This window comes from Fulmarus glacialis, unplaced genomic scaffold (assembly GCF_000690835.1).
Source record: "Fulmarus glacialis isolate BGI_N327 unplaced genomic scaffold, ASM69083v1 scaffold40960, whole genome shotgun sequence".
NCBI lineage: Eukaryota > Metazoa > Chordata > Aves > Procellariiformes > Procellariidae > Fulmarus > Fulmarus glacialis.
The window spans coordinates 1-14,132 of record NW_009190352.1 but is presented as its reverse complement, the minus strand read 5'-3'; the positions used below and the strand labels follow the sequence as shown (position 1 = coordinate 14,132).

Genomic DNA, 14,132 nt, shown 5'->3' with positions numbered 1-14,132 from the left:
CGCCGTGCAGGTGTGGAAAGAGGAAAGAAAGCCATGAGCCTAGGAAGCTGAACATCTCTTGGTCTCTCTGTGGGGGTACATCTACACAGCTACTGGCGGTGTCTCCCTGAGGGGGCTGGCACTGAGGACAGGGAGCTCCTTCGGTTCACCCGATGGAAGGAGGCAAGATGGCTCAGTCTGCACAGAGAGGCAACGCCGTGGACCTCCCAGGCTCCGTCTACAGTGGTAAACTCACCCCCTGATAAGGGGTGGCACCACCCGGCTGAATGCCAGTCCTCCAGGAGGAAGGCAAGTCAGGTCCAGCTCTGGCCACCAACCGTGGCTAAACCTGGATCTGAGGTGGGAGGCTGGGCTGAAACCCCAGGCCTGGCCTCTCCCACACATCTGGGTGTACTGCAAAGGCACCGAGCCCCACGGTGGGGAAGGGAGAGCCAGCAACTGCATGTGTGGTCGTGACCACATGGATGGCTGTTTGTCCGACCTGCTGAAAAGGAATATTTAGAGGGGTGAGAAGGTCGGAGGAACCATCAAGATCAAGCTGGCTCCAGGAAGCCTCTGTGTGAGGACATCCCACGACCCATCTCCAGAGCCCTGTGGTACCAGCTGTGATCCTTGTGGAAGAGTGAGCCCTAGGAGGACACTTAAGGACTGACCTTTCCTCAGTAAAACAGGTTTCCCTGTGCACTGAAAAGAGCAACTCCAGGAATGATATCCAAACCACACACGTTGCAACAGTCACCGTGCCTGTCAGCCTCAGACCTACCTCACCATGCCTTCCGCAGCGTGAGTGACGGATACATCATCAGATGGGTCTCCCAGGTTGCTAGCTAGACTCAGGGCTATTTTTAATGTCTAAATTGAACAGAAAAGAAAGAAGAAAGAAAGAAAGAAAGAAAGAAAGAAAAAAAAGAAAGAAAGAAAGAAAGAAAGAAAGAAAAACATTTAGGTGGCCCTGGAAATAGAACTTTTGATACTCCAAACAGGAAGAGGTATCTGGTCTCCTGGCATGTTGGCTAAAGCCTATGAAGAAAAATGTCTAAAAGCCTGGTCCTGCCTGGAAATACCTCAGTGCAAAGGGCTGCCACACGTGGGTATGGGGACCAAAGGGCATCAGTTTGGCATGGCAAACTGTGTGCTCAGGGAGCTGAGCGTATCTAGCAGTGTTTGTACAAGGTGGAACATGCCTGGCAGGAGCTGACCAGCTGGCTCAGCCCAGCTCAGTGGTTCAGCTGCATTGCCAGCTGGCAGACAGGGTCACCAGGATGCCACTTACTTTCTATTTCCATTCCTGAGTGGTCACCACAACAGCAGAGATGAATCCCAGTGGGACAGTGGGTCCTGCCTTTGGATGGCAGCACCACTGCCGAGCAGAAATGAGCTATTCCGCTCACCAGCTGCTACCCATGCTCCTAGTTGTAAGTCATCCAAAGTGTTTGAACAGAAAGCATTAGTCCCAGCACACTTAAGGCAATGATGGTGCAAAAAGAGGAAGGGATCTGGTTTCTCATACATGCAGAATCCTGCCTAAGCCAGTCCATTAAAAATGGGAAGATGCAATTTCAAAAGACACAGTTTATCCAGCCCTGGTTTTACAGTGGACAGCCACAAGGAGAAATGTGCTCTTCAATCAAGCCACCTTGTGCCTAGCAGAAACGCACTAGACCTTCAGCTTGCAGGTCATGCCATTTTCATTCAAGATTCAAGACAGTACATTACCCTGCAGGGAGATGTGACTTCTGTTTTTATATGTGCCACGCATCCACAACTTCTCCTGAAGTGTCATCATTTATCTTCTGATGTACAGTGTAGAACATGATTAACTTCTGGAGAAGGTGGCGTTTCCATGAAATAGTCTCCTGACCACATACCATACAGAGGATATACTGTATATATAGTATATATACTTCCTTGGCTTGGTGGCCAAGGAAGAGCTCCACTGAAACAAGCGGACCACGTCCACCCCACAGGCACAGGTTAAGGACGTCTTGGTCATGGCAGTCCCAGGACCGGACTATTTGGTGCTGACCTAGCACTGAATCTCAGCCATGTGTTCGGCCGTGTGATCCTAAGTAATCAGGGTTACGCATCTTCTGAAGTGACTGCCCTTTATCTGGAGGTTGCTGTTCCTCAGCTGGGACATGATAAGCAATGGGTGAAACTCTTGGCCTGGTGCAAACGCAGAGCAAATAGATTCATCCAAAGCTTCCTGAAGAGAGCTCAAAAATAACTTACAGGAGTCAACTTTCTCTGCCTCTGCACAGGCCTAGCAGCGTGTAACACCTCCAATTGTTGCATTTTTGCTGAGAGGCAGTAACTTCCAAGCACCCACTGTCCTGTCTGCTACAAGGATGTGGTTATATCCTTGCTTAAAATTCCCAACTCGTAAAACCCAGCTGTGGATCTGTTAAGCATCTAAGAACATAATTCTGCTTACAGAGCAGGAAATGGAGCACTTGCTTGACTTTCTGGGAAGCTGCAATGTTTTGGTAGGGCTGACAGCCCTAAATACTGGAAAAATCATGATCTGGACCACTGAGATCATAAGGTGGGCTAAAATGTAAAGATTTTTTAAAAATGTAAAGTGTTGGGTCAGTTTTCCTTGTCATCGCCACGTATAGGTTTTTGCTTGCAGCATCACATTGCTGACTCTCCTTGCAGTGCCCCAGCAGTGCCTGGTATGGCCAGGGCCACTGGAGCATAAGAGGTGGAGAAAATATATGGGACCACCCTCAGCTGCTTGTGGGGTCATTCTGAAGGGACGATCGCATACAAGAAATGGGCAAAAGCCACAGTTTGTTCCTCTGAAAAAGCTCTGCCTAAGCAAGAAAGAGCTCAGCTGAGCAGAAGGCTCCAGCGTCTGCACCTACCTGAGGCTGCAGCACAGCTCAGATTTACACCTTAGTGGTCTATTTGCTCATTCTCCTCTGGGAATTACCTACAAACATTTTTGTACAACCAAGGAATAAATAAATTATTCTCTAGCAGCACAAGAAATCCAGCCAAATGTTGAACCTCCTCTTACCTCTGCCATCCAGTGCAAGATATTCCCCCTGGATATTTGACTTGTGATGTTAAAGCCCTCAAGGATGTTCAGTGCTGTGATCAGTGCAGGACCTGCATGTGGAGGTGGGGGACTGAAAACAAGATGACCTGTGAAGGGAAGAAGAGAGGAATGAAGCTGCTTTTGTCAGATACTGTCCAGTTATAATACTTTCCTATAAGCTAGTGTCTTTGAGGACAGGGAAACCTTTCTAGATTTGAGGGGAAATAATGAAAAGCAACATGATTTGAAAAGGATTTCCCAAAACATTCCGGTTGTATCTTTCTGTTTCTTTAAGACGGATGAAGGAAGCCCAAATAGTGATGCTTTTTTTACATCTGAAATCCAGTTCCTGTTGGTTAGCTGGTTGGTTTCTGGACTGCAGTATGGAAGAACAGAGATAAAATGGGTTTGCAACATTACAGCTATAAGGAGAGCAAATACAGGGATTTCTAGAAAAGAATGACATTTTAGAAACTTTTTGCATACAGTAAGCTTTTCTCCTTTGTTGATCAACTTTGGGAACTGTCTTCAGACATAGGCACTAGCCTATGGTCCAGCTTCTATCTAGACATTGCATCAATATGTGATCATGTTGCATCTTTACACTGTAACACTACCAAAATACCATCGGTCACTAGCAAGGAAAAAACAGGCCCATTTCAAAGTGCTGAAAACCTCCTGAAGTGCCTACAATGCATCAATGTCAGTAGGCAATAGCAGGAAACTCCCTGGAAGGCTTTTCTGCAGACGCCTCAGAGCAGCTTTGACTTCAACTCTTTGTTAAATACTGTCGCCAACTCTTGCCAGGTGAAGCAAACTTTTAACTGGAATTGCATGGCAATGGGTCAGGTGTTTACCTCGATAGACTGTGTGGACGGGATTCTCCACTGTGACACTGTAATTGCTGAAGTCTTCCTCCACCAAGACTCCTCCGTAGTTGTGCACCTGCGTAGAAGAGCAAAGCAGAGCACACTGAGAAAGCTGGGCCAAGGCTTTCTGCGTTCCTCATGCTGGCCCAGGTGAACACACACCACACTGCCAAAAAAATACCATTGACATTCCTAAGCCAAGTGCCAGGTTCCTCAGGATACCCTGAAAATCTGTGCTTTCATGGCCTTGGTGGCCTGGCTCACCATTCACCACCGCTGGAAGGCTCTGCAGCTCACCTCCAAAAGCTCACCCACCCCAGGGGTGCTCTGAAGACGTTCTGCCTACCTGTGAGGATGGGGACTGGCACTGCCTCACAGCTTTCTCTCCCTGGGTGGCAAGCATGACTATGTTAAAGGTTATGAAGCATTTGAATACTGCGAGGCTAAAAGACATATATGGATCTAGGAGAGAAGGAACCTGGGTGTAGCAGGTTGCCATCACTAGAAATCTTGAGCATACAATTCCCATCCTATTTTTAATTATTTCAGGTGATAGTGGATCTGCTGTACCCTTGGTCTTTCTGCAAGACTCTCCTAGAGCTACAATTTACTGGGCTTGGTAATTTTCATGAACACAGTAAAGATGGGTAATTCCCTCCACTGCAGGTCTTCTGTGATTGAGTCATGATAGAGATGAGGTAGGACCATCATAACTGTACTCTGCTGATCTTAAAATCCCCTGAAGTAGGTAATACTCACAGTCAGCGTACAGGTACTACTGTGCTCATGGGCCAACCCTTTCCTTCCACCCGGGAGAAGCCACACAACCTGGTGAGAGGTTCTGCTGGGGTGAGTTGCTGCTATGAGTCCTCTGGATTTCCATCCAAAAATGAGCAAATAACCTGTGCATGCTCTGATTTCTAAACTAGCAAGCTAACTTGGCAAGAAAATTCCTTCTCTGGCAGAAATGGATGAATCACTGGAGCGGAAAGCTAATGCAGGGCATGTTACGGGGGGCAGCATGTCAAACCACACCAAAGCTGCAAAAGAAGATGTATCCCCTACTTGGGATCCCTGCCTCCTTCCCAAAGCAGTCCCAGAGAACATGCCAGGTTGAACCCAACGGCTGAGTTGAGCAGGCAGGTGCCTGTGCCAGGAGCTGGCTCCCTGGAGCTCGGCCAGCGGAAAGCCCAGGCGAAGCAACGGAGAGTGGGGCAGGAGGAGCCTGATGGCACAGAAAGGGGAGAAGCCCTGGTCAGCCACACACTGCAGACACCATCTCAAATTCCCCAGAGAGCACTTTTTTGCACCTGTGCCTTCCCGCCACGGGATGGAAACAAAGGGTAGGGTGTTTTGGAGCTTTACTTGATTTCACCACATTGATGCCCTCCCTTTGCTGGAACAATAAACTCTGTGGGAAGCCAGCACTTCGCTCTGCTCTGCAACCAAAGCTGGAATTGCGCACTTGATCCCAGAGCTTGCCAGGGTCTTTGGTGTTGCAACTCTGGGCCTTGCTCCTCCATAAAGAGTTTGTGCTTCCCTGCGGCAGCCCTCAGGTCAGGGGAAGGGGTGTCAAAGCAGGGTTTAGCTCTGAAGATGCAGCACAAGCTTGGGACTTTTTCTGTTCCTCTTTCTCCACCTCTGCTGTGGTCCAGGTGAACTGTAGGAGAAGATTTCCAAACACAGAGCTCACAAATATCTAAGGCTTGAGCTGAATGAACCCATTCCAGATTACTGACAACATGTTGAAGGTGCCTTACTTGAACCATGGTGGTAGGGAAAAATGGTGCCACCAACCACCCTGACTGCAGCTACACAGCTATAAAAGTTGTTTTGGTTTTCTTACCAGAATAATTACTTTGTTTGTTGTTGCTATTTTTTCCAGAGCACCTCTAACAACAGCAGTTAAACTAGGGCAACCCTAAGTGGGACCAAGCTTGTCTGATCCTCAGCTCACAAGGCTCACAGTTTTATTTTTAAACCATCTTCCTGGAGTCTATATATTACAGTCCCATTAACAACAAAAATTTGCTTCTCAACCTCTCATTATGGGGAAAAAGGGGTTGTCACTAATACTTACACAGCCCAGAGGGGGTCTTGAAATTGAGATTTTTTTCCTTAGAAAAAACAGTCTGTCCTGGTTATAGAGGAAATGGAGGTTTCACTTCTGTAGGCTGTGGAAGCGACCTGTGTGTCACTTACGCCACTGCAGTGACAGGGACAGGAAAGAAAAAAGAGGCTCCACACATTTGTCCCCATCGTTGTGCTGACACTTGGCTATGGCTTATCTCCAGGTTGTCACCTTAAGCAGGTGACATGGCAGGTGGCACCCCCAGCCCGGGCTGCGCTGTGCGGTCTCGGGTAGAGACAGGGACAGACAAGGCTCACCTCGGAGATCATCTCCTGAGTCAAGTTTCCACGGTAGAAAGCTGACACCCCTTCTGCGCCCACCAGCTCCAGGACAGCCGCGAGGTCCAGGCGCCTCATGAACATGCCAGGCAGCAAGGGCTGGCCGTCCGGCAAGAAGATCTCCCGAAATTTGTCAGAGTAGTTCAGGTCCTTCAGTTCACTTACGGCTTTGGCTGCGGGCGAGAAGGGGAAGGACATTCAGAAGAGCCAGGATGCAGGAACACGCAGGGGACCTGGAATCATTGTGTGCCTGATGGGGATGTTGGGAGACTTGATGTTGCCTCTTGCCCTGTTTCAAAACTAGAGGGAGGCTGGATCATGCATCCATCAGAGCTGGGAAGGAAACCCAAAGAAACCCTGCTGCCCTTCCCTGGCTGGCTCTGGGTGGCTGCCCAGCGTGGGCTGCTCTGACCTGTCCCTAACCAGCCCTGGGAAAGGGCTCCAGTTTTGCTGCCACCATGCTCTCCCCTTGCAGACCGTGGCTCATGTGTTGCTCAGCTCCCCACACCATCCATCTCCAGGTCCAGAGAGCCTTAATTTCCTACGAATAACCATCTACATCCCCAGCTGCCCCGCACCCAAGCGCAGTGGCCAGTGTGCTCCTCCATGCTGAGCAGCCACCCTTGGCTCCCCATCAGGTACTCACCCAAATCATGTGTGACATTAAACCCATCCTGGGCGACACCGGCTGCCAGGCCCAGCAGCTCGGACCACGGGAGTCTGCCAAAGGAGAAAGGGACAAGGAGAAACGTGCCTTGGAGGGGTGCAGCAGGGCAGGGTGGTGGGGAGCAAACGCACGGCTCGGCTCTGTGGTCAGGGGGCTCCTGAAAGACCAGGCTGTGGGGCCAGCAGTGACCAAAAGGAGCACTGAGCTTTCAGCGGATTGTTTCTTTTTAGCAGGATCATGTCAGTGCTCCACGATGTGCACTAGAGAGGAATGTCAGTGCAAGGACAGGGGAAGGGGCATCTCTGGAGCAAAATCTCAAACCAGACCCCGGCCCTGAGCAAGTGATTCAGATCCCTCCCTCCCTGTCCCAACAGGGCATCAAGGACAGCCACACTTCTTAGGGTCCAGCTAAAGAGAGAACGAAAAAACACAGACATGCATGAAAATGTTCTGCGCCTATTTCTAAGAGGACATTTATTGCCCATCTTGTTAGGCAAAATTTCACTTTGCAGAAAACCTGACCAAGCTGAATTCTTTCTTTCGTTAAATGAAGTACAAAAAATGAACATATTTTTCAACACAAGTACCCCTTAGCTAATGGTTTTGACTGGTGGCTGAAAACGTGGTCTGACGTCGAGGGCTCGTGTGCTCCCAGCTCCCCCGCAGGGACCCCAGGGCATAGCCTGTGCAGCACGAGGACAGCCCACCTGTGCAGCCTCGTGTCTTACCTCCCGTGCAACTGGTGCGCCTGGTGCATTCCTTGTATCATGCCTGGCACCCCCACGAGCAGACCTGGCTGTAAAACAGGAAGGACAAAAAGGAAGAGTAGCCTCCTTCCCATGAGGACATGGGACATGGTCCCCAGTTGCAAGTCAAGGAGATGCAAGTCATGTTCACATGGGAAGTGTCTGCACGGTCTTTAGGAGAGGGGAAGAGGTCTGTAGCAACACGGTAAATTAGGGAATAAAAGTTTTTGGAAGAAAAGAGGCAAATTCAGTCCTGGTCTCAAGCCAGTTTGGTCAGGAGAAATAACTCAGCAGAACGACACAGGATTGTGCTCCTTCCTTGGACTCTTGTTCTCCCAGCTCCCCACTGCCGGAGGGACATGCCTCTTTACTCCCCAAGCCCTGCAGGCTCCAGGCGTTTTGGGGCTGCCAAAGAAGTATTTTCCCTGGACTCCCCATGTCTGTAGGGCCCAGGATCTCCCATGGTGGGAGAGGCCTCCTGTCACTTCCCCAGGCATCTCCCCCTCGGCCCGAGAGTTGCAGGGAGAGGAGAGCTGGAGACATCAGCCAGCTACAGCCCTGGAGAGGTCAGCCATGGGGCACTGGTCCTCACCTTGGTGTCCTTCTGCAGGTCCCCTGCCAGTGGGATGCCCAGGGGAGCCACCTCACGGAAGTCGATCACCCAGCTCCTGTTCTTCCGGATGTCGTGGACCAGCATCACCCCACCCCTGCAGCGAGACGGGGGTCACGGCACAGCACCGGCTGTCCCTGCAACAGCCGCTGCCGTAAAGCCAAAATGAAAAGCGCGGGTGCCACTGGGGCCGGGGCCAGTCCCAGCCTGATGGGGCCATCGTAGCAGGTCACCAGCCTCAGCAGCGACCCATGGCTGGCCAGGGGTGCAGGGGACCGCTGCTGCCCTTCCCCAAAGAGCAGTTCAGGACAACCCAGCCAGGGCTGGTGTGGGATGCAGGCAGCCCCCGTGCTGAGCCTGCAGCGTAGCCTGGCCAGAGGGCCACTGGCTCTGTTCCACTGCCAGGCTGTGACTATCCGGGATTTTCTTTCTAATCCAAGCAGTTTTGCAACAAAACAGGGGTTTTGCTTACAACAGCAATCCATGGCGCAGCCTGGAGAAGCTATCAGGTGGCAATGTTTTATGCAACGCTTCCAAGACCTCCTGCAGAGCCGAGAGCACCAGGCTCACGTGGATGCCACCCCGGGGAATGAGGGCTGGGAGGAGACCACCCCTCGCCGCCATGCCTCCCCTGGCTGCTGCCCAGGACCTCAGCCTCCTGTTGCAGCAGGAGCAGAGCTTATGGAGGGAAGCACTCAATCTCTGAAAGCATTGGGACTGAGCCCAGGGTGTTGCAAGCTCCTGGCACTCTCGCAGTGGGGCTCAGCACCCTGTGGACAATTTTTCAAGCCTCTCACGTGTGAGGCATGGACTTTCCTGGCAGCCACTATGGCAGGCGCAGCTTTTCCCTCCCTGGGGGTCTCTGTCCTTCGCTGTCAACTCGGTGCACAGGAAGGGTCCCCGACCCCGTGCAGATGTGGACACATCCATAGCCCGATGTCAGAGACCTGGTACCATGCGCTGGGACTCGGGCTACCATGAAGGCACATCTCAGCTGGTGGGGAAACCACCTGCTTGAGGACAACCACAGACGACAGCACGGGGGTGAGCGATCAACACTTACCCGCCGATCCCCGACGTGTGGGGGTTGACGATTCCCACGCAGAGAGCCGAGGCGATGGCCGCGTCTACCGAGGAGCCCTGCTTGTTGAGCACCTCTGTGCCCAGCGCCGTGCAGCGGGCAGCATCCGTGACCACAGCACCGCGATGGAAGATCTGCCGGGGGAGGAGAGCGGTTGTGCCCGGGGAGGGGTGCTGGGGCTGTCCAGATCTTCGCCCAGCTCTGTGGGACCTGAAGTCTGAGGCCAGCACCAAGGCTGATCTGTATTTTCAGGTGCCTCCAAATGCCGGTGGGAGTAATATGTCCCTTGACACGTCCCTGCACCAGGGCAACTGAGGTCACTCTGCATGTAGCCGTGGCATCAGCTCAGCCGGCTTTCAACAGTAGACATGCTAAGCTGGTGGGCCACGTCTCACCCTGTTCTCCACAACCCCAGAGCAGGGTCAGACTAATCCTCAAGAGCAATGGGCGACGGCATGCTGTCACTGTGCTGCAAATTCCAAAATTCCTGGAAAAGGGAACACAGCTGCAAAGAATGCAGCATCCCCCCCAGTACCACGGCTTGTTCTCATCCTTCCCTGGTGCCAGAGCCAATGCTAACGCAGTCACAGGAAGTTTAAAAGGTTCATTTTTAACCATGTGGTACAAATTGCAGCATCTCAGCATGAGCCAGAGTGGTCTTGGGAAGCGTGAAGACGGAAGGGCCACTGCAGGCTGGTGGGCAGGGCTGGCCCTTCCAGCGGTGCCACAAAAGGGGCCGCATTGCACAGCCTCCCTCTGACGCTGCACCCCAGCCAGCCATGGGGCCAAGCCACTCCACTCCCAATGGCTGCGTTTGGCATGCCAGTGAGAGAGCAATAAATTAAAAAAAAGCAAGTATCTTTCACGAGGACTTGCCGGCAGGTCTGCCCTGCTGGGCAGCATATGGAGAAGATGATGGTGACTATTGGCTGCCCGTTGGCCCTTCTCAGGCTGCAGTTCTTGCAGATGTTCTGCAGGAAGGTATGACCCCGTGGCCATGCTGCCTTTGCTCTGCAATTCAGCACTGGTCTTTGGGACAGATTAGCAGGAGGTTCAGCTCTGTTTTCAGCTATTCCCCTGCTTGGTCCTGGACGGATCCTTCCAGAGGTGAGCCTGGGCATACAGATCCGTAAAACTCTCTCCAAGTGGAGATGTATGAAAGATGCCTACTGCTTAACTAAGGATTGCGTTCTGAAACCATTCACATCTGGCTCAAACCACAGCTGGAGACACAGCAGTAGGGCTGCCCGTTTCCTGCCGGCAGCACCCCAAACCTGCCAGGCACAGCCACCCACGCCCAGCCGCGGGGCAGGCACCAAGAGCCCAGCTCGCCTCTCCGAGCACAACCCCCAGCCTCAGGAGAAAGCTTTCGAGACAATTTGGGGTGGGATCACAGAGAAAGACTCAGCACCCAGGGTCTCACTGACACCAGCTGTGACTCACCAGCACTAACACCGCTAAACTGCTGGCAAGGAGGAAAATTAGGGAGCTTCTCCTATTTTCAGAGCCAAAGCCTGACTGCAAAGCCACTGTTTCGTCTTACCTGAGGGTCCCCAAAATAGATCTGCATAATCAGGGCCACCGTGACCCCCGTGGCGAACGTCAGGCAGGCGGTGATGATGACGGTCAGCCCATCCTGCCGGCAGCTGCAGTCTCCAGAAAAAGGGTCCTTGCTGGTCTCCTGGAGAGGGGACACGTCCTGGCTTCCCATCTCTGATGAGGATGAGGGCAGGCGCTGGAGACGCGCAGACTTCAGGAAGGAGTCTGGGTCTTTGTGGGCAGCAGGGAGAAAACAAGTGTTAGTTATTGAGCAACACGGGGCTCTTATTGCAGTGTTTACCCAGCGCTAACATTACACCGTGCCCCTTCCAGCAAGGCTATTACCTTCCCTATTGATCCCAGCTCTCAAGAGACTTTCTGGCTCAGCTGCTGCTTTAGGTCATTTTACTGATCCCTTCCTTTAGTTCTAGTTATTCCAAACTGACTTCTCTGAAGATTAAGAGGGGCAAAAAAAACTGAATTTTGCTCCATTTCAGTCCATTCATCAGTCTTCAGTGATGGGCCCACAGTTACTGCTCTGTTTGGAGGGGTTCTTAACACAGCACTGACTTGCAAACAGGTCTCTGAAATGCAGCAGGACTGAAGAAGAGGAAATTAAGATATAAAAAAAATCCAGCAGTCTTATTTGGAGCTATGCTTGAGCTAAAGCACCTGAGCAAAACAGAGAACAGAGGCGAAGCAAAACACGTGGCCTGGGCACAGGAAGTACCTCTATGGAAGCATGGCAAAGTGAGGGCAGAGAGGAGCAAACCTGCAAACCGGAGGGCCTCGGGGCGTCCACCCGCTCTGACGGCAGGAAAGGCTCTGCTTTAATTTCTTGCTTCCTCTGGCTGATGAGGCCCACTGTGAAATCAAGCCGCTTGCCGAACACCCAGCTCCAAGATGGCGAATGCAATGGGGCAGGGTTTTGCTGGGCATCCGCCAGGCGGCAAACAATGCTCAGCAGGATGAAAAAGTCTCTCTTTTGCTCTGAAAGATGCCTTGAATCTCTGCTTGCATCAGCTGCTGCCTTTGCGGCAGGGAGGACGCCAGCTGAGCGTGCCCTGCCTGTGCATGGGTGCTGCCGGTGCAGCCATGGGGACGTGCCCGTCCCTGCCGGGCACCGAATGGGACCAAGTGGCTCAGGGCATCATCCAGGGCTCCTGGATGAATTTTTTTGGGGGCTGCCAAGAGCCAGCAGGGGCTGCAGTGCCCCGCGCATCCGTGGTGGGAAGAAGAGGAGGACTGAGCGGAAGAGACAAGATGAGAATCTTGTCCCTCCACACAGGGGACGTTTCCTGGGTTTGGGGTAAGGGAGAAGGGAGCGAGCGGGAAACCCCGCATCCCCCATCACCCTCGCCAACTGCTCTGGCAGGCAGCACCTCTCTGGGGACTGCCAGCCCTGTCCTTGCCATGACATTAAAAAGACCTCCTGGGTGCAGCTCTCCTGGGGCCAGGCAGGGAGTTGGTTTTAATTTCAGTGATGCTGCAACCAGGAGTAAACCCCCTGCAGCCAGGGAATCCCCTTAGGATGAATTTAATCTCACTCATGCTGCGGTGATTTAGGAGCGCAACTGGGAAAGGCTCAGCTTTCCCAGCCTGTGCCTCTGAGCGCACACAGAGCCCCTCACCGGCACGTCTGGTCCGAGTGAGCTGGGCCTGCAGCATGTATGCAGAGTGGGAGGCCTGGCCGGCGGGGACAATGGGCTGGGGTGCCTGTGGTGGGGGCCACGACTGGCCTGGCAGGGGACGCCATTGGGGAGGGATGTCACATACAGCCCCTGGCACCCCCAGTGGGGCACCAGCCCCACCAGTGGGGAAACAGTGAGGAGTAAGCTGGGCTCCTCCACCCGACTCCTCCAGGATGCCGTCCCTCTGCTCTGCTCCTGTAGCGCTGGTGACAGGCCAGCCCAGCACGAGGGGACATGAACATCCAGGGAGCAACCGTGCGAGAGGACAGGCCACGGCCCTCCAGGGTGGCCTCTCCCACCCACGCAGAAGTCCCTTCGTTCTCCGCCACAGACAGCCCGCATGGCCTTGGGCAAGTCACCTTGTCTCTGTGCTTGGGGGTAGCAGGGCTGTAGTTTGGGGACGGGAGTGGCTGGAAGGGGTCAGTCAGGAGCACAGAGGGCAAGGAGCAGCCTGCGAGGCTGACACACAGGTGCCCGTCCCACCAGCAATGTCCACGCTTGAAAGAGAACCACTAAACCCTACTTGGCTTCTGTGGGGCCATGAAGGAGACGTGGCTTCACGGGGGAACCGGCGCTTTGGGGAACCAGGGCCACCTCAGCTCTGGAGCCACTGCAGAGGGGACAGCAGAGACCGGAGTTGCTTGCGGGCTCTGGCAGGCACTGTGGTGTGGGACCATTCAGTCTTTTGCGGGGGTCTGTCCCCAGTGCCGACAGCATGACAGGGGCTTCCTCCTTTTAATGAGATCTTCTGGATGGTAGAAACCAAAGGTCTGGGTTCCCTCCCTGCTGGTCTGGCAGATAATGTGGCATGGAGAAGCACAGCAGGCTTTTGCAACACTCATGCAGTGTCGGACGAGCGCGAGTTTCCACGTGGCAGGAGAGCGGCAGCTCCTCCAGCCACCCCACGTGCGGGCACCCGGCGAGACTGAGACCCCGCACCCAGCAGGGCACCGGCACAGCCAAAACCACACCAAACTCTGCTAATGCTCAATGTGCGAGACGAGAGGATCTGTTCCTGCAAACCTGCCCGCGGCGGCTTCGCCCCGACAGCGCAGGATGGGACAGGACGAGAACGGGCAATGGGAACTTCACCGGCGGTCACAGCGGGACAGGGCAGAGGACAAGGGGCACGTGGGGCCTGCTCAGACGTGGGCCTCAGGGTTTTGGGGTCGACGCGGCAAAGACCTGCCCACGGGCTATGAAGCGGCGCCAGGGGCGAAGGGCAACGTTGCTTGGAGAAACACGACATGGGGGAGAAAAAAGTGTTTCTCTGAACTACTGAGAAGGAAGCAACCCATTAAAAACAGGCAAAGGGTTTTCTCAGGGATCAAAGGACCACCTGACTTTATTACAGCTGCGCTCTGGCGGGAGGGATCGCTAGCTCCGTGCCAAGCCCTGGGTATCTCCGGCTATCTTCCGTGCCCGCGGCTCCCCGCAAGGTAAACCAGGGGCCGGAGAACACGAGGACGCGGGAGCC

General features: G+C 53.4%; 1 protein-coding gene across 1 annotated transcript in view; it reads right to left on the bottom strand.

The window, feature by feature from the left end:
* The window catches only part of GGT7 (gamma-glutamyltransferase 7), a gene marked incomplete at its 5' end in the record, with an annotated part of 15,681 nt that extends 4,486 nt beyond the window's left edge, over window positions 1-11,195 (bottom strand). Inside the window, 9 exons of the mRNA XM_009585277.1 lie at window positions 764-852; window positions 3,023-3,150; window positions 3,901-3,988; window positions 6,301-6,494; window positions 6,968-7,041; window positions 7,717-7,784; window positions 8,327-8,441; window positions 9,408-9,559; window positions 10,969-11,195. Coding sequence (XP_009583572.1) covers window positions 764-852; window positions 3,023-3,150; window positions 3,901-3,988; window positions 6,301-6,494; window positions 6,968-7,041; window positions 7,717-7,784; window positions 8,327-8,441; window positions 9,408-9,559; window positions 10,969-11,195 — 1,135 coding nt within the window. The remainder of the gene's footprint in view (window positions 1-763; window positions 853-3,022; window positions 3,151-3,900; window positions 3,989-6,300; window positions 6,495-6,967; window positions 7,042-7,716; window positions 7,785-8,326; window positions 8,442-9,407; window positions 9,560-10,968) is intronic.
* Window positions 11,196-14,132: the final 2,937 nt, after the last annotated feature.